The following is a 21707-nucleotide window of genomic DNA, read 5'->3' on the forward strand; positions in this document are numbered from 1 at the left end:
TTGGAAAAATCCATTGATTTGACAGGGAGGATCTTTCCTGCAGCCAGCCTTAAAAGTCAACATTATAAAATGTTATTCAAATTGTATCATACCCCTCTTAAAATGATGAAGTGGGGGGGCAGCATGGTGGGAAGTGTTGCAGCTGTGGAAAGGATAGTGCAGACACTGTGCACTTGTTTTTTGCATGTGCGGTATTGGACACTCTGATAGAATCTATAGAGAGGTTTTTGTCCGGGACTGTGTTAAAATTTCTCTGTCTATGATGTTGCTTGGTATTGAGGAAGATTTCCGCCAGGGGCAGCTACTATATGAACACCGTTATCCTATTTTTATGGCCCCGATGGTTGCTCAGTTGGCAATTGCCTCACTTTGGCTACAGCAAGAGGCTCCACCCTTTTAGATGTGGCGGGCCAAGTTTTTCAATGAGTACCACAAGGAATACAGTTTATATCCTGTTAAAGGAAATAAAAAAAGGAGATTAGGGTTAATGATTTGGGGGTGGTGAGGGAGTATATGACGGGGTAATTAAGTCTATTATGTATCATATAGTTTGTACCTCATGTTAACTTGATGTCGAGGGCATTGGTTAGGATGGGGGCTTAAAATGGGCAATGATGGAAGTCTTGATGTATGTGTTCAGTTATGTATTATTTATTTTGCTGCTATGGAATTCTAATAATATTAAAAAATAGTCGAACATTTGACATAAATATCATGTCCTAAATGTGGCAATAATGTTTATGAACAATGTTTAGTACAGAGTATTATGTCAGTCAATATTCTGACCATGCTATTCAGGTACAACTTCAATAAAATTTGACAAAGGATGACAGATTTAATAAAATAAGGGCTGTTAGCAGGAAAATCAGTAGCGCTCAGACAGGCTGATGTACCGTATGAAAATCCAGTATGTATGGCCACATGTTGACCTTGCACTTGGGGCCGTTCATTAAAGGCAGAGCAGAAAAACTCTATGTACAGTACTGCATTGACACCAGTTGCAACTGTGTCGTAACATTATGTCAGATGGACCTATATGATAGATTAGGTCCTAGTTCAGCTGTGTCTTCAGCAAGAAGTTATATTTGATTTCACAGAGTTTGAAATTCAGCCATAGTATTTCTATTTCAATTAAACTGCAAACACTTAATGTAACACTGTATCCATACACATTATTTTTACAATGGCCTTATTAACTAAGTAAGTTTAAGTAAGTCAGTTTTATTTGTAAACTGCATAGTTAATTAAAACCATTGCACAGATAAAAAAGTAATTAACTATGAAATATGGCATGTCCAAACAGTTTTGTTATGTACACACCGGTTTCTCATGTATTTCCATTAAGAATTCTTTAGGAAGGAGTAAAATGCAATGTGCTGATCTTTTTAACTACCATCTCTGATACTGTTGTGGGTGCAATATTCAATTATTCCCTTTTAAAAGTTATAGTAAGGAGTTTCTCTGCTGTTAGCACTCAAAAGACAACAGTTATTTTTTTGTTATCTAGTGTTTGAATGTTATGTTTTTTATCATTCCAGGTCCTTTAGTTTGGTGTAGTAGTACTTTAGAGTTGATAGTGATGAATTATTATATTGATATTAGGGTGTGTCCTGAGGAAAAAAGAAATAGTGTGCCTTAAATGGTCTGCCTGTAGAAAATGAGTGTACTGAACATCATTATGCAATGCACATTAGGGTAAGCATGACACTCTCATACTTGTAGGGAAATCTGACACCACCAGCTAAACTATAACCTGCATCTACACTGCACTTCCATACCACACCTTCACTACCTACATCGTACATGAAACCTACATCCCAATGTTTGCTGTTCTACACTCCTGCTTCACAAAATACATCAGTTACAACTAGCTAGCATATACTTCTTTCCCCATCACATGCAGCCTAGAGTTCAATTAGCACTCTTTAAATCAGGAGTCTCAAACCTTTCCTGAGCTACTGTCTAATATAGGAATTTTATAAATGCACACAGAGACCAAATAACTTAAACACTGCCCCTAGAGTACCCTTAAGTTCTTCATTCCAGATACAGGGATCATAAAGTATTAATAGAACAGGAGCTGTAACGCAAAGGTTTACAATTGGGGTCCCTGAGGATCAGTGTTGTCCCTTTGCTCTTGAAATACCTAAAGAGAGAGAAAGAGAGACGAGCATAAGAAAGGAAGATAAATAAAACAAAAAGAAAGAATGACAAAATAAAGAAAGAAATCAGGAAAGAAAAACAGAAAGAAAGGAAGAAAGAAAGAAAGAAAGAAAGAAAGAAAGAAAGAGAAATATAGGAAAAGAAATAACAAAATAAAGGAAAAACACAACGAGGACAAAATACCCAGAGAAAAGGGTCAAATGCAGGAAATGAAGGAAGAAAGCAATTAAGAAGACATGAAAGACGAAGAAACAAACTAGGAAAGGAATGAATGAAAATACAGGAAGAAAGAAGGCATGGCAAAAAAGAAGTAGGCGAAAGAATGAAGAGCACAACAGAGAAAGAATAAAGGAAGAAGGTGAGAGAAAGAAAAACACAGCGAGAAAACAATGGAAGGAAAGAAAGAAAAAAATAAGAGAAAAAAGTAGAAGAAAAAAGAAGGGAGAAGATCAGGTCAGAGGTGGAATTAAGAAAAGATCCTTGTGGATGAAGAAAGGAGAAAAAGAAAGAAACAGAACAATAAGTAATACCACCAAAAGGAGAAATACAGAAAAAGAATAACAGAGGAGGGAAGATGAAGGCAGAGAAAACAGATAAGACTGAACAAAAGAAGGGAGAGAAGGAAACAATCAGAGAAAGAAAGACATTGAGAAAGATGGAGATAGGACAAAAAAAAAGAAGGAGAGAAGGAGGAAAATTAAGTAAGAGTAGAAGATAGAATAATAAACGAAGAAAAGAGAAAAACAGAAATTGGAGAAAAAAGAAAAAATGAAAGAAGAAAGGAAAGAATTACTGAGAGACACAAGATTGAAAAAGAGAAGAAAGACATAGTAAGAAAGAAACAAAGAACTGGAAAATGGAGGAAAAATTGAAAATAGAGGTTGAAATGAGAACAAAAGAAAGAAAAATATCAAGAATATCAAGCCAATAAGAAAAAAAGAAAGAGAACTGAAAAAGAATGCACAACAAAGGAGGGAAGGAAAGAGATAGTGTAAACAAATAGGGGGAAGCGGGAAAGAGGGAAAAATAAAGAAAGAGGACAGCAAGAAAGAGAGAATAAAATACATTGAGAAATGAAAGAGAGACATAAAAGCAAGGAAAACAGAAAGACATGTAAAAAGAGGCTAGAAAGAAGTAGAAAAAGAAGAAATTATTTTCAGAAAAGGGTAGTCTGCATCCTCAAGCACTGTCAGCGTTTGAGTAAATCATAGGAACGGGTGCTGTGTTTTGAATAACTGTGTTATCAGGTGGGCACCTGTATATTCTCAAGCTTGTTGACAGGCAATTATCATATGCAAGCTACTCAATGGCAGTCTGCGAGCTACTGGTAAAATGTGATTGATTAGTTGGAGACCATTGCTTTTAATCCACCAATAGGAAACACGCCACTGCCTACTCTTTAAGTCTCTCTTACTTCTGTACCTACATTCCTCCTCCTTCGGTGCCCTACATTAACACCTGCACCAGACATCCTATAATTGTTTTTTTTAAAACATATTTTATTAGGTTTTTATGCAATGCGCAAACAATTCACCGATACAGGCAACTTCATTACCTTAGTCTCGCAACACTTGACCAATAATTGTATCCCCATCCAGATTTTGCCTAGCCCCGCCAAGTCTGTGTTAGTCCATCCATTTGTTCCACATATAGAGTGAGGCCTTTCTAATAGCAAAAGTTATATCCCAGTGAACCCGAGACACAGTTCTACAGGGCTAAATTGTGTTGCTCTTAGCCTATTCAGGCACTGTCAGCCTCTATGTTTCAGCACGGATAATAACAAACAAAATCCCCCCCCTTCAACTCAAACTCCCCGCCCTCTAACCCCCCCCCCCCGAACCCTACCACCCACCTCCCCTCAGACATGTCGCTTTCCCTAGCCACGCATGTAATGCTCATAATGTGTTCTGCATACTCCACCCTAGTCCTATGTTAGTAGCCCACATCTCCGCCGGAGGGACACTCCCACTTCCACGCTCGCACCTCCCATTCTCTCAACTCACTACCTGTTGTTGCAGTCTCATATAATAAAGAGGGCACCCATAGCCGGCGAGGTCAGTCATCATCCTCAGTCGGATTCTTGAGCAAATCCACCAATGCCACCCAGGCTCTCGCCGAGTCCCACAATTTGTCGTTGTCAGTCCTCCGAGCTAATTGGAGGCGGAGCGTCCCCTCGAAATCCGCCCACTTAGTAAACTCACGTAGCCAGCGGGCAACGCTTGGGGCCGTGGCTGCCTTCCAATGGCTAGTGATTTCACGCTTGACTAGAACTAACCCCAGGTCTGGGAACTTACTGGTGGTTTTTGTTGCAGGAAGTGTGGGGAAACCAGTGCAACAGGCACACCCCTGGAGTATTCTGCAGGTCCCTCTCCGTCACCTCCGTCAGTTTGGCCAGTACCTCTCCCCAGAATCCTCGAAGCAGCGGACAATCCCAGAACATGTGTATGAATACCGCACCCTCCAGTCTGCATTGTGGGCAGGTAGCGTGGGAGCCAAAAAACTCATTAATTTTGTGAGGCGTAAGATACGCCCGATGAAACACATAAAACTGAATAAGTTGGAATCTTGTGTTTCAGGAACATTTCCAGGCCCGTTCCATTAACAATTCCCAAGGTTTCTCCTCTATAGGCATTCCCAGGTCAGTTTCCCACTTAATACGCAGTCCCTCCAGAGGTGTCCTCAAGCCCTGCCTCAACCTCCGATACAAGCACGTCACCGCCTTGATCCTATCTACAGAGGTGACCACATACTGGCAGGGAAGGAAGACCCGTGGTTCCTCTAACCCTTTTTTCCAGTGCTTTCGCACAGCAGCTGTTACGCCCGCGTGCAAGAGAAAGTCCTAAGCAGTAAGTTCGTGCCTCTGCATGAGGTCTTGAAATAGTAAAAGTGCACCATCTTCATACAGAACTCCAATGGAGGAGATCCACGATTCCTCCCAGTCATGTAGCCGCTGTCAATCTCCTCCATGGTGGAGCTCCTCACAGAACCACACCGGGATCTCAGGGGCATATGCCGGGCTCCCTTTATTGCGTCATATAGCCCTATACCAACATTGCCTCAGGACCCACAGATCCCTGGATACCTCACGTTCCCGCATCGGGAGCTGTAGCAAAATCCGACTCAAGTGACGAAGCTCTAGGTCCCTTCTTCTCTGGTTTGTCTCCATTCCCAGCTTCCCTGCCAGCCATTGTGTGAACCATTGGAACTGGGCCGCATTATAGTAAGCCTCAAAATCCGGCACTGCAAAGCCTCCCTCCCGACGCGGGCGCCACATGGTCGGCAGAGCCACTCTTCTTCGTCCCGTTCCCCACAGGAAGCTCGAAACCATGGAGTTGAATTGGGCAAAGCACTTTCCAGGTATCCAAATCGGCAGGGTAACAAAGTAATAAAGTAAACGGGGGAGGGTTATCATTTTTAATAATGCCACACGCCCCGCAACCGACAAAGGCAGGGAGACCCAGAAGTCAAGGTTACTCCTGGTGGAGCGCAGAGCCCTCCCTATATTACCCTCAAATAAATCAACTGCCTTGTGGTAAATTCAAACCCCCAGATCAGACATCCTATAATTTATACCTACATACTGACCAACAACTCCTGCACCACCACTGTCACTCTCAATACCCGCCAAATCATAAGTCTCACAAAATTTACTCTATACAGCTTATCTCAAACATAAACACAACATCCCACACCGATACCCATACAAAATGCACCAATAAAACTGTTCTGCTTTATCTCTGATTCTATTGCAAAATAATGGTATACTTGGTTGTGATTTTTGTAATTATTAAATACATTTTTTGCATATTGTGTTCAGAGGTTTTGAATTATGAATACATCTAACACACCTTATACATTAGAAAAACATTATTCTGGTCAAACGGAAAAAGTCATAAAATCTCAAATGTTATCCACTCTATTTTTTCTGCACATTGACAGTAAAAGAAAGAGAGGTTTATTTCACAACTAACGACAAAAGAAAGCTGTAAATACATAGATAAATTAAAAAGTAAATGAGCATTCATCAAAGTAAATATTTCTTTGTAACAATATATATCTAGGAGAGAAACCTGTGGATTTCAACGCAGGTCTATGATTGTTTCACATCTTTATATATTTTGCAGAGCCTTTAATAAGACTATAACAAACATTAGGCCCCTGATTTAGAGGTTGGCATACAGGTTATACTGTTGCAAATATGACGGAGTACCCTGCCCTCCAAGCTCTTGTCCACCTGCCTTATTTACAGGTGGGCAGACTACAACTTTCCAATCAGTGGATTTCTTGATGGCTCAGTCGACCAAAGCCTAGAATGATTTTCTTTTGCCCATCACTGCAAAAAAACTTGCCTGTGAGGGACAGGAAAAAACAATAATGATCTCCACACCTTGGGAGAAAACTCCCAGTGTGTGGAGGTCATGAATCTTTTGTTTTTCAGAAACTGCCGCTTCAGGGGTTTCTGAAAAAAAAAAGTGAAATAGTTGGTGAACGGCTGTCAAACCGAGGATGGCCATCCACCAAACCTTTTGTACCTTGATGGAAAGCGCTGTGACAGTGGTTCCTTTCAAAGTACAGAGATGATCGCTGGGAGGTCAGCTTGAAACATAACAACTCAAATACCATTGGGGTGGCAGACGCAATGTCCTCTGACACCCTGGAGGACACTGCTTTGTCTGTCAAATACAAAATCAGGCCCCAAATTCCATATTTCCACTCCTAAAGAACTTCTGAAATATCTTAACAAAGGTAGCAATATTGTAACACCGAGAATCGGATTCTTCTTTACATTCCACAGGTAGGCAAGAGCTGAGAACACAAAATAGAGTCAATCTGTATATAACAAACTAATAGATTCAAAGGTGAAGCTCTCTCATAGATCTTGATTTGTATTTTGTAGAATGAATTGCCTATTTTAGTACATGATTTGCACACAGAAATGTGTGTGCATGTCTGTACTGGTTTGTGTGTGTAGTTGTTTATGTGTGTGAGAAACTGAGAGAAGAGAGATTAAGAAAGGGGATGAGAGTTTGGGGCTGCACTCATTTAAAATCATGGACTAGATTAGCAAAAACCACAGGAGGTAGATGGTGTTTGTTTTGCAGCAGATTCTGCCAAGGCATGTGCTGGGCCTTTTGTAACAAGCATTGTACTTGCACCCATTTCACCCCCACACTGTGTCAAGATGCATTACACCATTTGCTAGGAGGCTAGGGCCCATACAAATGAGGAAACACTTTTGTCCAGGTGTTTCTGTCAAATTACTAAGCACTGGCAAAGGCAAACTGGATCGCAGAAGATGTCTAACTCTAAGGGAAGCGGTGCAAAGGTAGCACACCTACCGAGGCACACTTTGGGAGGTGCTACGGAGAGTCTCAGAAACCCAGTCATCCCCATGAAGATGAAGTTAAGTAATATACCCACCTCCAAATGTGTTCCGATATGCTGGCAGTACAAAACAGAACAGCAGCTTGGAAGTGCCACACATCTTTCACTGTTGCACCCTCTCTGGCCTCTGAGACTTCAGGACTTCACTAGCAAGGTCATGTTCTTATCAAGATATACAAGGAGATGAAACAACTGTAGACCTATTTTGGAATACACCACATTGTTATTAGCATGTGGTTCATGTATACAGTACTGTTGATTTATTGACACTGTGCTTTATCATGTATTTCCATGTATTTTTATCTAAGACAGTCCATCCTAATTAGAGTGTTTAAAAATACATTTGTGTTAGTCTTAAAATAGGTAAAATATTTGTAAAAATAATCATTCAGTGTTTTTAAAGCCAGTTTACCTTTTGTTCCACTCAAAAAGATATTGCAGTCTCTAAGGCCAGTATTGTGTTGAAATGAGGTTAAATATTTTACAAACTCATACCCCTAGTGCAGATATTTTATAAGTAGAAAACACTAAGGTAATCGAGGTCTAGAGAATAGCCAAATAGAATTAATTATTTCTGATGATATATGCCCCATGCCAATTCAGAAAGCGACTAGGTCGAATAGCTCCCACCTCCCAGCCTCTACCAAGCAATACATTTGGTGCACATTCTAAATGGTATCAGTCACTTTTGGACACCTCTGCAGTGCAGAAAGTCATTCATTTATAAAAAAGAAAAGTCTTTTTGATGTGAAATTAGGAAAAGACAAGAATTTCTGATATTTTGATGGACTTATTTATTCATTCATTGGGGGTACCAATATTTTTATAATTTTATTATGACCCATTTTTATCCTGTAAACTTTCTTGCTGCTAGGGGTCAAGAAATCTCAGGCTACAGCCTTATTTTCAATCTGTTTTGGCAACTGCTGGTTCTACTTGGTCTATTTCAAGGAGTGATTACATTGTTGTTATCTGCTCCGCTTCTATCGTATTGTTAATTGAGTCTTAGGGCCTGATTAGGAGTTTGGAGGACAGGTTTACTCCATAACAAACGTGAGGGATATCCCGACCTCCGTATTACAATTCCATTATATCCTATGGATGGAACATGTAATATGGCGGACGGGATATCCGTCATGTTTGTGAAGGCGTATCGCATCCGCCAAACTCATAATCAAGCCGTTATTGATTTGTTCAGGCATTTCCTGTTTCACAATATTCCCTCTATACCTGATCCATGTTACTTAATACTTGTTTTGGATTTCTTTTTCTCCTCTTGTTCGTCACAAATGTTTCAAATTACCAATATTTCCTATTTCTGCATATTTAGGAGAATGCGCCTGAACTTGAAAGGATGGCTTTAATGTGTCAAATTACACTTACCAAGTGGATACCACAGTCAATATCTTCTAAGATTGTAAATCTGTTTACGGTGCCTTCTATTCCAGAGGAGATTGTGTTTTGGGCCATTCATCAAATGACAATTCAATACGGTAATGTGAAAAAATGCTATGTTGTTTTCAAACACTGTGCTCTGTGGCAGTCTACCGGATTCTACATTCATTTTAGGTCTGTCTGCAAATAGTTTTATCTGTCTATGGCTCATGTCATCACAACACTCAAATACACAGAGTGGGCTCTGAAGCATGCAGCAACATGTTCTTTCAGTTCCCTTACTCCATTGTTCTTTCAGTTCCCTTACTCCATTGCTTGTTTAAAGTATTTCTACATTTTGTACAAAACCCATAACAGTATGGTGAATATATGCATTTTACAGTGGTGATTGAGAATGGATCAATCACTAGCATTGCATATACAATGCAAATTGAAAGTGGAAAGAAGCCACAGGGTATATTTAAGTTATTTTCTACATATATTTCAAACTGATTGTGGCATTCAGAATAGAGTCCCATGCCCATACCCATGCCTTTGCCATTTCAGCCCGCATAGTTAAAACAATTATCTTTTTAAGGAAGTGACAATTAACTGGAAGGAAATAAAACAGCACCACTATGTGTTGCAACCCCATGTCATAATGGTAATTCAATTAAGCTCTAAGACGATTACTTTCTGTACAGTGCTAATTAAAGAAACAAGCATCTCCGTGCTTATGCCATCAGAAGGCTTCAAAATATGGAACTCCAGCAAGAGGCCTTAGAAGTGAATGGTTGCATCTTAAATACAGGTCCACTGACAGCCACTTTTGAAAGATGCAAATGTATTACTGCTATTTTGGTTATTATGTTCAAATGATACATATTGTTTTAGATTTGTTGAAATTTAGTAATTTCACATTGTAGATTCACATTTTAGCACCACATACCAGCACCAGATGTCCCTTACAGATTTTGTTTCATTATGTCTCTTGAGGAAAAACTGTTAAAAACTGAAACAGCTCTACACCAACCAGCTACTTAACTATTAAGCCTTTATTTGTACAAGGATTTAGAATTTCTGTAAATGCAGCAACTCTGCTATAATGCCGAACTCCTTCATCACGTCATAAAAAGGTGCGAGTGAATCCTGGGAAAAGACAATGTGAAACATTCTTTAACGCATATTGCATTATGTTTTATGTTCTGCTGGGTGGAAAATATACAAAGCCATGCATCAAGATTTTTTTACAATATGTTTCATGACCAACACCACCTTTGCAGCACACTCATCATCTTAAGTTGGTATTAGTCTTTAGTTTAATTAATATTGTTTATCTTATTTCCTCTTACAGGACCGGAAATGGAACCATATCTAGATCTGATTCTCAGAACGTTCTTTACTGTAATGAAGACTGCTTCTACAATCAACCAGAAATATTGGTTTAGCCTTGGTGTGCACCTGCGCTGGTGGAGCGGTTGGGTTTGGTTTGATGGTTGGGAGAGTGTGGGGAGAGGACACCTTTATTAAGTTCACTTTTGTAATATTTCCTGAGAGCACCCTTCATGCAAAGAGATGCAATTTCTTATGTCTGATTGGTGCAGATAATAATAGTCCCTATTCATCCCATTGTTTTCAACAACTGATTACTTATCTGCATTAAACTTTCATTTGTGGCACAAATCAGAACTCAACTGCAACATTGGTCTGCATAATGTGTAACTCCACAACTTTCTAGTACATTTGCCAATTGAACTGGCATGCTGAGCTGCTGTGTCAAGTTTGCCATGTAATGACTGTAACACATCTCTAGTCTGTATAGTGCACCTCCGGGAAACACCCTATTGTTTTCAGTAATAAAAAACGAAGGGCTTGATTTAGAGATTGGTGGACAAGTTGTATCCTATTGTATGTGTAATAAGAGGGACGGGCTATCCCATCACGTTTGTGACGGGATACCCATCTGCCACAGCCTGAATCAGGCCTTATGTTGTGAACTTACCTCCCTAGGAAGTGGAGCATTAAAACCTGTAGAAATTGTACATCATTTCCCAGAGGTAATTGTTAACTTCAATGGCACAGACATCTTGTTGCAACCTAGAGCTCGCACAATTGCAAACTAGTCACCGTGTTAAGTAAAGATTTAGACTGGTGCAAATCATGGAGTAAATATATTTTTTACCATTTTGCCTCTTGAAAAATAGAGAATGCAGGAAGCAAGATTTGCTCCCATCTAAACATTTTCAATATTAGGACAGAAAAAGGGGCAATGTGATTTCACACGTTTTGCAATGCTTAAAATAGGAATTTGAATGAATCAGTGTTTATTTAGATGTGAGATTAAAACCAGTGTAGTGTCTTCCTGCCTGATTAGCAGAATAGTGCAAAATCATTACACCACTTTTTTACTCTGGTGATATCTGAACCAGCACTTCTTTGTTAACCACATAAAATGATTCACAAAATTACTGATAAGGAATGCTCGGATGCATCACCTTTTATATTTTTACATACTTTTTTTTAATTTTGCCAAGAGGGCAAATATCGTCATACAGTAATAACATGTGCAAAATCTGATTTCTCCACTCTTATTTCATAAACAACAAAACTGTACAAACTAAATTGCTTTGTTGCTAATTGCATGTAAAAAGTACTCTGGTGACAAATATTCTGCCTTTCCTTCATTTTAGTTCAATACGATGAGTTGCAGTAATGTGGAATTATTACCATATATTGTCTAGAATGCTTCAAAAGTGCAATAGGATGCATTATCGAAATGGATACTATTAGAGTATCTATGAGAGTCAGAGAATACCTATGTGAATTGAGTCTAATACCTGCTAAAAATCATTTCCTATCAGCAGACGCATTGCACTGTTTTTGCTCAGTATGTCCTATGCACTACCAGACAAGGTGGTACATGTGTAGATTAATGCAACACTTAAGCCTTTGAACTTAACTGTAATTGTTTTATTTTTGTGCAGTCATTGAGATGTTATCAGGCCAGTTTGCTTCCACTGTAGACACTCCTCTAGTCACACTTTTCTTTGAAGCCTACTCAACCTGTAAGGTATTTCTTCTTGAAACCATCCCCAGTCTCCAGGAGGTGAGTTGGTAAAGTGGGAAAGAAAAGAGCGCATTGAATGAAGGTTTAGAGCTGTTACGTTTTGTGAGATAACTGATGCATACACATTGACTGCCCCTTCCTCTGCCTTTGCATATATACTTCATTTGATGAAATACAAAAAAATATGAAATTCATTCTCTTGACCCTGACTTGTGATCTCTATTTATGTAGCTGAATAAAATGTGTAAAAACCTTTATTGTACCCGACCAAGTATCAAATTCCTATCAGGTCAGATATATAAAACAAAATCAAAGCTAAACCATGCTATAATACTTACGTATTAGGGAACAGTAAGTGTAATAAGTATTTTTGAAAAAGAAAGTGACAGAATTAGATTCTAGGGCAATTTAATAAAATCGCAGCTGCAGTAGTGTATTTTATATGTCTACCACAACCTGTCCATGAATAGGAGGCAGGGGAAATATATATTTTTGAAAAGAGCTGAGGAGAGGAAGAAAATAGAGAGAGTGGGTGGGGAACCCTCATCCAAATAAGACAAGAGCAAAACAATTCATGGATAATATTTCTATTTTAGAGAATCAGTTTTGTCTATTGGATTATTCTGCCAGTGAAACAAACCACTGCCTTTGCATGTCAGAATCACTTCCTAGTGAACAGATATCAAGTGCAGCTGCCTCTCCAGGGAACCCTCTACTTCCCCATGTGGCTCATCTTTTCTTAGTAGTTAATGTCTAGTGTGTGGAACTGAAAACCTGGTGTAATTTATCTTAACAGGTCTGGGGGCAGGTCATCACCACTCTGGGACATTTGGCCTCCATTCTGCCAGAGGAGCAACTAGATAAGGAGCTTCCTTGGTTGGTCAATGAAGTTGAAAGGCTCCAGCCCCAGCTGCCTGCTGATATGGCATTTCGTTTGCTCACGGTGAGTGTGACCTTTATTTGCTGTCCATGCTTGCCACTTCAACCAATCCCAAATGATCCACTCATAATGAACACTGTATCCCATAATGAGAGATTAGCTGCAATGAAACACTACATTATTGAGAAATGAGGGTTGAATACGGTATGTCACTGTTACAACGCAACTTTTACGTCGGAATGCTGTTACAACAGAGCTTTTACAACGCTGGTTCCATTACATCGGATGCCATTACAACGCAGGATATTACATAGCAGATGCTATTACTACGCATACCATTACATCGTAAGTATTGGTAAGTATATAATGTTTTTTTATTTTTTTTAATATTATATAATTAATTTAATCATTATTAATTTTAAATAAATTAATTTATTTATATTTTTTAATATTATAAATTATATATATTAATTTAAGTAATTTTTTAAATAAGTATGAGTATAGGAGTATATGTTTTGGGGTACTGAGGTATATGTTTTGGGGTGTTTGGGTATTTTTAGGTTTTAGAGCAGGGTTTGGGTTTTGGGGTACAGGGGTATTTTTAGGTTTTAGGGCTGGGTTTGGGTTTTGAGGTACAGGGGTGTTTTTAGGTTTTAGGGCAGGTTTTGGGTTTTGGGTTTTGGGGTACAGGGGTGTTTTTAGGTTTTAGGGCTGGGTTTGGGTTTTGGGGTACAGGGGTGTTTTTAGGTTTTAGGGCAGGGTTTGGGTTTTGGGGTACAGGGGTGTTTTTAGGTTTCAGGGTAGGGTTTGGGTTTTGGGGTACAAGGGTGTTTTTAGGTTTCAGGGTAGGGTTTGGGTTTTGGGGTACAGGGGTGTTTTTAGGTTTCAGGGTAGGGTTTGGGTTTTGGGGTACAGGGTGTTTTTAGGTTTCAGGATAGGGTTTGGGTTTTGGGGTACAAGGGTGTTTTTAGGTTTCAGGGTAGGGTTTGGGTTTTGGGGTACAGGGGTGTTTTTAGTTTTCAGGGTAGGGTTTGGGTTTTGGGGTACAGGGGTGTTTTTAGGTTTCAGGGTAGGGTTTGGGTTTTGGGGTACAGGGGTGTTTTTAGGTTTCAGGGTAGGGTTTTGGGGTACAGGGGTGTTTTTAGGTTTCAGGGCAGGGTTTGGGTTTTGGGGTACAGGGGTGTTTTTAGGTTTCAGGGTAGGGTTTGGGTTTTGGGGTACAGGGGTGTTTTTAGGTTTCAGTGTAGGGTTTGGGTTTTGGGGTACAGGGGTGTTTTTAGGTTTCAGGGTAGGGTTTGGGTTTTGGGGTACAGGGGTGTTTTTAGGTTTCAGGGTAGGGTTTGGGTTTTGGGGTACAAGGGTGTTTTTAGGTTTCAGGGTAGGGTTTGGGTTTTGGGGTACAGGGGTATTTTTAGGTTTCAGGGTAGGGTTTGGGTTTTGGGGTACAGGGGTGTTTTTAGGTTTCAGGGTAGGGTTTGGGTTTTGGGGTACAGGGGTGTTTTTAGGTTTCAGGGTAGGGTTTGGGTTTTGGGGTACAGGGGTGTTTTTAGGTTTCAGGGCAGGGTTTGGGTTTTGGGGTACAGGGGTGTTTTTAGGTTAAATTAAATTAATTATATTATATTAATTACATTTCTTAATTAAAATAATTAAATTAAATACATTATTTTAAATAATTTAATTTAATTACAATTTAAAAAATATTTAAATTAAATTAATTTCATTATATTAATTAAATAAAATTAATTACAATTTGTATTAAAATTAATTTAAATAAATAGATTTAAATTTATTAAATAAAATTAATTACTATTTTAAAATGTATTTTAATTAAATTAATTAAATTAAATTAATTAAATTAACTTCATTAAATTTTTTTTAAAAAGGTATACTTACCTATACTTACGATGTAATGCCATGCGTTGTAATAGCATCTGCTATGTAATGCCATGCGTTTTAATGGCATCCGATGTAATGGATCCTGCGTTGTAAAAATTCCGATATAACGGAATGCGTTGTTATAAACCGCGTTGTAGTGACACCAATCCGTTGAATACAGAACTACAGGATTCCATTGGTGAGTTAGTTACACCACAGGTGGAGTTGTGAGATGGTTCAGGCCTCCATCATGTGTACATTGGGCCAACATATTGGCATTCCGCTCCCGACAGTACCAATGTTGTGGGTATCAGAAATTTTGGGATGTAGGAAAAATGTATGATTCCAAGTTTGCCCCTTAGGTACCCCTGAGAAATAGAACCACCACACCAATTCGGACTGTAATTCCCCACTATTTGACACATTCACGCCTGGTAATTATTTCAGTTTTGAGCTGGTGTAGTGTTTTGGGAGATGAAGGGATTACAGGGAATATAGTTTTCCAACATTAATTCCAAATACTGAACCAGCTCAATTGTGATTAGTACACAATCCATGAAGGCAGCCAGAGAAGCAAAACGCATATTTGTATTTGTTACATATGAAATCGGGATTAATAAAGGAAAAATGTGTACCAAAGCAATTGTGCTAGAATTTAAATAAACATCAACAGTTTTGAAATTTGCTTCACCTGTTGTTGTGATACTGGGTAAGTAAAAGTTGGTTATGGAAGTGAAATTGAGCATACTGACGCTCCATCTTGATGCGTTAATCATAACAAAACAGCAGATCTTCAGTCACTAGAGCCCTGACATAGGTCCCAAGCAGTAATTGGGCTTACTAAAGCCCTAGTGACCTCTTATAACAAACAGTGTGCCATTGCATCTTCTCTAGTCTAAGAGGCTGCTTACACCCTGTGAAATAAAAGTAAATTTACAAACGACCTTCACTAAGGAGCCTCATGACTTTGCATTGCACTCCTGGTGACCGAACATACTGATAAAACAGTGAAGTCTTAAGAGGAGCACTGGAAATGTATCATGTTGGTAATCAATAATGTGTTGGAATTATAGAATACTACTTTTAGTTGCTATAAAACAAATATTAGCAAAGGGAAGAGTCCGTAGTTAGAGACGTGCGAGCTGTATTAGCTGAAAAAGCAAGAGTGACGTAGACCTTGGTGGACACACTTTTAGAATCATTACGTCTCCAATCTGCCAATTTTCATTTCCACATAACTATTGTTTTTGAAGCTTGAGAATTGTAGATTAATGTTGAGGCTCTAAGTGGGACAGTTTCTGCTAGGTCTGAGCACTTACAGTTAAAAGGACAGGATGTTCAAATTTCCTTACAAGTCCTTCTTTTGACAGTCTCCACTTGTAATAAAAATTTGAATACAGGCTACAAACATAAAAACATGACAGAATTTTGTTGTATAGCATATTGACCATATACATAATTTGAGGTTGTTCCCCCCTTGAGTCTTCCAAGTCTTCATTGCAGGTGATCATTCTCCTCATTAGCATCTGTGTAGTTAAATGTGTTCCTAAAACTGCTTTTAGTCGTCACCCATCTTCTGTGTTGCAGCTCCTGCCTCCACGTTGCCTTTGATTCTCATAAGCAAACACTATCCTTTTAGGCTCCTCTGTACTCCCATGGTTCACAGTGTGCAGGGGTGCAAGAGGGACATTGAGCAATCCTGGTCCACAACTGTTAATAGTGAAACAGATGTACCGGCGCATACATGGATCCAGGTTTTAGAGGAGCACCCCAATTATGTCTGTATTTTACTATCTAACAGGAAAAAAGGGTAAATGTATTTCCAATAGTGTTCATGCACCCATGCTACATCTAAGTGTGCCCTTTGGCTTGAGGGTGAATTTTGCTGACTTTGGATGAGATTACATTAGTGGAGTGTGGATCACTTGGAGAAGCAGGCAGATAACTAGAGGACCTGTAGGATGAACAGGGAGAAACAGGAGGGTGAAAGGGAGGTCAAACAGAGGAGGAGGACAAGGGAACAAGACTCTCCAAAAAGTTCAGTACAACTGAATGGAGGAGGAGGAGGAGGAGAGGACCAAGATCATTAGCAGGATTAGGAACACACGGAACTGGATTTCCAAGATAATGAAGAAAGCAATAGCAGGAGGACCATGGGAAAAACCTGGAGGATCAGGCAGCCAAAAACCACAGTCGACCAGGATGACTGAGACCCCAAGGACATAAGGCCCAGCATACCCAAGACAAAGAGGAGGATCAGTAAAACCAGGAGAATACGTAGAATGAAGTAGACCAGAAGGACCAGAACCAGGAGGCCAAGAGAGGAGAAGAAGTACAAGTAGCCACTTTATTAAGCGCCATAGAAGCCAGAAACTAGCTGACTCCAAACCCTTTCGGTGGTAAAACAATGAATGTATGCAAGCAAAAATGGCCCTTGGCAAGGCTATCAGGGTTGGGGAAATGGGTACTGTCCGTACTGCAAGATATGAATACAAAAAAGCTATCCATAAAGCAAAGTGCCTATGGGATGAGCTTAGATGGCAGGACCTAAAAGAAGCTAGTTTGCAGAATAATACCAAATTATTCTGGAATATCATTAAGTGAGGCAGAGGGGGCCAACCTGATCAGCCCCTAAGTCATGTCTCTCATGAAGGATGGGTTAATTACTTTAGGCCCCAATATGCGTGTAACCCGTTAGATGATCAAATGGAAGAAGTTAGTTATGTTTTTTATACTGATGAGGCTTTTAATGACAAAGAAGTTTTAGCAGCTCTTAGTGCAGTTGCTGGAGGTAGAGCGCCAGGACCCGATGGTATCCCTGCGGATGTGTTCCTCTATGACAAAATACGATGGGGTAGATACATCTTGTTGATGGCAAAAGCAACGGCCCAGGGTGCCTGTTAGACCTGGGGGGCCCGATTCACAGAACTAACTTAAGACAAAATCCTAAACTTACTACCATTTTGGTATTCACAGAAGGCACTTACTCATTTTGGTATTCACAGAAGGCACTTACTCATTTCGGTATTCACAGAAGTTAGGAGTCCTAACTTTAGGACTCCTAAATGCCTTCTGTGAATACCGAAAGTCTTAAAATTAGGATTTTTCTCAGTTTAGTAGTAGTAAAGTTAGGACTCCTAACTTTAGAACTCCTAAATGCCTTCTGTGAATACCGAAAGTCTTAAAAATAGGATTTTTCTCAATTTAGTAGTAGTAAAGTTAGGACTCCTAACTTTCGGACTCTTAAATGCCTTCTGTGAATACCAAAAGTCTTAAAATTAGGATTTTTCTCAGTTTAGTAGTAGTAAAGTTAGGACTCATAACTTTAGAACTCCTAAATGCCTTCTGTGAATACCGAAAGTCTTAAAAATAGGATTTTTCTCAATTTAGTAGTAGTAAAGTTAGGACTCCTAACTTTCAGACTCCTAAATGCCTTCTGTGAATACCGAAAGTCTTAAAATTAGGACTTTTCTCAACTTTACTACTACTAAACTGCGAAAAATCCTAATTTTAAGACTTTCGGTATTCACAGAAGGCATTTAAGAGTCCGAAAGTTAGGAGTCCTAACTTTACTACTACTAAATTGAGAAAAATCCTATTTTTAAGACTTTCGGTATTCACAGAAGGCATTTAGGAGTTCTAAAGTTAGGAGTCTTAACTTTACTACAACTAAACTGAGAAAAATCCTAATTTTAAGACTTTCCGTATTCACAGAAGACATTTAGGAGTCCTAAAGTTAGTACTCCTAACTTCTGTGAATACCGAAAAGAGTAAGTGTCTTCTGTGAATACCAAAATGAGTAAGTGCCTTCTGTGAATACGAAAATGGTAGTAAGTTTAGGATTTTGTCTTAAGTTAGTTCTGTGAATCGGGCCCGGGGTTCCCAGTCCACATGGGGTAGCCTGGCATTAAGTGGACAAGGCCTTCTCTAAGGTAATAATGTTACACTTGCATCACACCCATGTAGTAACCCAATGCCCTTTCACTCAAAAAGGATTCACCACACCATGTTTAGAAAGGTAGAAAATCTTTATATTTCCTTTTTAGGTAGTTTCTTGTATCTTTCTTAGTTGCAAAATCAATATCCTGCGTACAATTCAGACAGTACATTTGAGGTATTTGTTTTTATCATTTTTCCCAGCTTCATTAATTTTTAGTTCTCTGAATAACCTTGTTGGATCAAAACATTTCATTTACAGATGAATGATATATTCAAACTCACTTCGCAAGTCCCCCTCTATTTATCTGAAAGAGAATTAAACTCTAGACAGCTCTGTTGAACTCTGTTACCATGACTAGACTTCTAACATTAACATGCACAAGTTCTACACACACTGAAGTAGCTAAGTTCCAGTTACTAGGCAAGAAAGTTACTATGGTGTTTTAGAAATTACTTCCACCAGGTCTTTAACTCCAACGGACAGTCATTCTCAGTCTCGCCAACAACCTGATGTACTCGGCAGTTCTCACATAATGGGCGTTAACCTGACAAATGACTTCCCTCCTTTAAGGAACCGGGGCAAAAGGAGTACAATTAATAACACCTTCCCCCAGTCTCTGTTGCGCTCCTCCGTGTTTTCCAGCCGAACCTTTCAACTCTGACGGTGGCAGCGAGACCCCCTCAGCACCTGGGGCTCCCTCCTACTCTTTCACAGTCTTACCGTAGTTCGGCCGGGTAATTCTCTGTCCGCTAGCTCCACTCGTACTTCTGTAGCGATGCTTTGTCTCCAGCCCACACGCTGCGGGATTCCAGCAGCTGACCGGGCCGAAGTTGCACCGCCTCACTCAGCACTTCTCTTGGCCTGGTGTCCCGCCCTCCTCTCGCTCGTCAGAGAGGGTGGGTGCGACACGGTCCGCCCTCCTCAGCTTCCAGCCCCCTTCTTCCGGCGCTCGCTGGGTGGCAGAACACACAGACTCCCGTGATGCGTTCTCAGGGGGAACTGACACTTTGCTCACTAGAACCAGGCCCCCTCATTTGTCGCCAGCTCTCCTCAACGGGGCCCGGGGATGCTGCCAGTCCACACCGGAGGCACAACCTAGCAGCGGAGATTTCAGCGGGTCAATCGCCCTAAGGTAGGGTTACACCTTCTCCGTGTTTTGACAAGCACAGTTCCGGGGCATTGGCGGTGACTAATTAGCTCTCACCTTTCCTTGCCTCGTTCGATGTCAGCAGTTCAATTCAGATTAGGGCAAAGGGGACAACTTGACAGACTTAAAGTCCTCTAACTCCCAGCAGCAACCGAGGGACGGTGAGCCCGGGTGGGAATCGTAAAAACTTTATCCCACAGCAATCCGGCTATTTTCCACCCTCCTTTTCTCTCGGTTCAGAGGTCCCTCACATCAGGTCTGTTACGGGGTTTCCCTCAAAAAGCTCAATGAGAACGAGTGTTCCTAAACAGGTTTAGTGGATTCAGGGCTCGGTCAGCTAGTAGGGGGTTGCATCAGAGGAAAAGGCAAGGGCATCCAGTACTAGACAACTCTCCTTTTACAGCGCACCTCCCTCCCTACAGGTAGCCTCCACTCCTGACCACTCCTAGCTCTTCTTCAAAATGGCCACCCTGGTTCTGGTCTTTTATAGACTAGCCTCTGGCTACTAGAACCAGCCAGAAGGTTCTGGAACTTCCTAATAGAGTCCTATGGCCCTAGATCCTGCAGTAACCAGAAAGGTGGCAGTTGTAAGCCATCGTTTTGTGGGTCCTGTGGATTCAGTCAGAAAGGCACCTAGGCCTCAAAAAAAATAATCCTTAAGGATAAAAATGGCACCCAGCCCCAAAAAGGCAACACCAAAAATTCCAGTGGACATAAAAAAAAACAAAGGTTAGGAGGCAGAAAAAGGACAAAATAAATAATTAATAGGAGGGTCCACCCAAAGGGCCGACAGGTCTAACACGCGTCCCCCCCAGCTGAAAGTGGGGAGAGCTACCCAACCCCTTGGGAGTTCTCATCACTAAGGCGGAAATACCTAGAGAGACCGTCTGCATTGGCGTGGTCCGCTCCAGGCCGATGTTCCACCCGGAAGTCCATTCCCTGTAGGGAGATAGACCATCTCAACAACTTGGGATTCTCTCCCTTCATTTGCATCAGCCAACGAAGGGGCCGGTGGTCAGTCTGAACCAGGAAGTGCGAGCCAAACCGATATGGCCGCAGCTTCTTCAGCGCCCAAACCACCGCAAAGGCCTCCCGCTCAATGGCACTCTACCTCTGTTCCCGGGGAAGCAGTCTTCTGGACAAGAAGACAACAGGTGGATCCAGACCCTCTTCATTGAGTTGCGATAACACTGCCCCAATGCCATGTTCTGATGCATCTGTTTGGATAATGAATTCCTTGGAAAAATCAGGGGCTCTTAGGACCGGAGCCTTACACATTGCTTTCTTCAAGGTGTTGAAGGCTTGCTGACAAGCCTCCGTCCAGACTACCCGCCGGGGTTGCTTCTTGGATGTAAGTTCAGTTAGGGGTGCCACAATGGTGCCATACCCCTTCACAAAGCGACGGTAGTATCCTGTGAGACCCAGGAAAGCTCGAACCTCTGTTTGTGTCTTGTCTTGTGTCAGGCCATGATAGCCTCAATCTTCGCCTGGAGGGGCTGCACCGTTCCCCTTCCCACCACGTGGCCTAGGTACACCACCGACCCTTGCCCGATCTGACATTTGCTGGCCTTGATTGTCAAGCCAGCCTGTTTCAGGGCCTGGAGAACAGCTTGTAGATGACACAAATGGTCCTCCCAGCTGCTGCTGAAGACGGCAATGTCATCTAGATAAGCAGCAGAGAAGGCCTCCATCCCGGAGAGGACCTCGTTCACCAGCCGCCGCTGAAAGGTGGCAGGGGCGTTCTTAAGCCCAAAGGGCATTACACAGAACTGGTAGTGGCCCTCAGGTGTGGAGAAGGCTGACCTCTCCTTTGCTCCATCTGTAAGGGAGATCTGCCAGTACCCTGAAGTGAGGTCAAAGGTACTCAAATATAGGG

At 40.8% G+C, this 21707-nt stretch overlaps 2 protein-coding genes across 4 annotated transcripts in view; both read left to right on the forward strand.

Moving 5' to 3' along the window:
• LOC144790650 (uncharacterized) overlaps positions 1-12045 on the forward strand; it is a 161267-nt gene extending 149222 nt beyond the window's left edge. For both annotated transcript variants that reach the window (XM_078665379.1, XM_078665378.1), the window contains exons 6-8: positions 8879-9041; positions 10277-10375; positions 11907-12045. In XM_078665379.1, the coding sequence (XP_078521505.1) occupies positions 8879-9041; positions 10277-10375; positions 11907-12040 (396 nt within the window). In that variant the 3' untranslated portion in view covers positions 12041-12045. The remainder of the gene's footprint in view (positions 1-8878; positions 9042-10276; positions 10376-11906) is intronic.
• Positions 12046-12814: 769 nt separating this feature from the next.
• The window catches only part of LOC144790649 (maestro heat-like repeat-containing protein family member 1), a 112936-nt gene continuing 104043 nt past the window's right edge, over positions 12815-21707 (forward strand). For both annotated transcript variants that reach the window (XM_078665376.1, XM_078665377.1), the window contains exon 1: positions 12815-12932. In XM_078665376.1, the coding sequence (XP_078521502.1) occupies positions 12912-12932 (21 nt within the window). In that variant the 5' untranslated portion in view covers positions 12815-12911. The remainder of the gene's footprint in view (positions 12933-21707) is intronic.

Source organism: Lissotriton helveticus, chromosome 11 (assembly GCF_964261635.1).
Source record: "Lissotriton helveticus chromosome 11, aLisHel1.1, whole genome shotgun sequence".
In the NCBI taxonomy this organism is placed as follows: domain Eukaryota; kingdom Metazoa; phylum Chordata; class Amphibia; order Caudata; family Salamandridae; genus Lissotriton; species Lissotriton helveticus.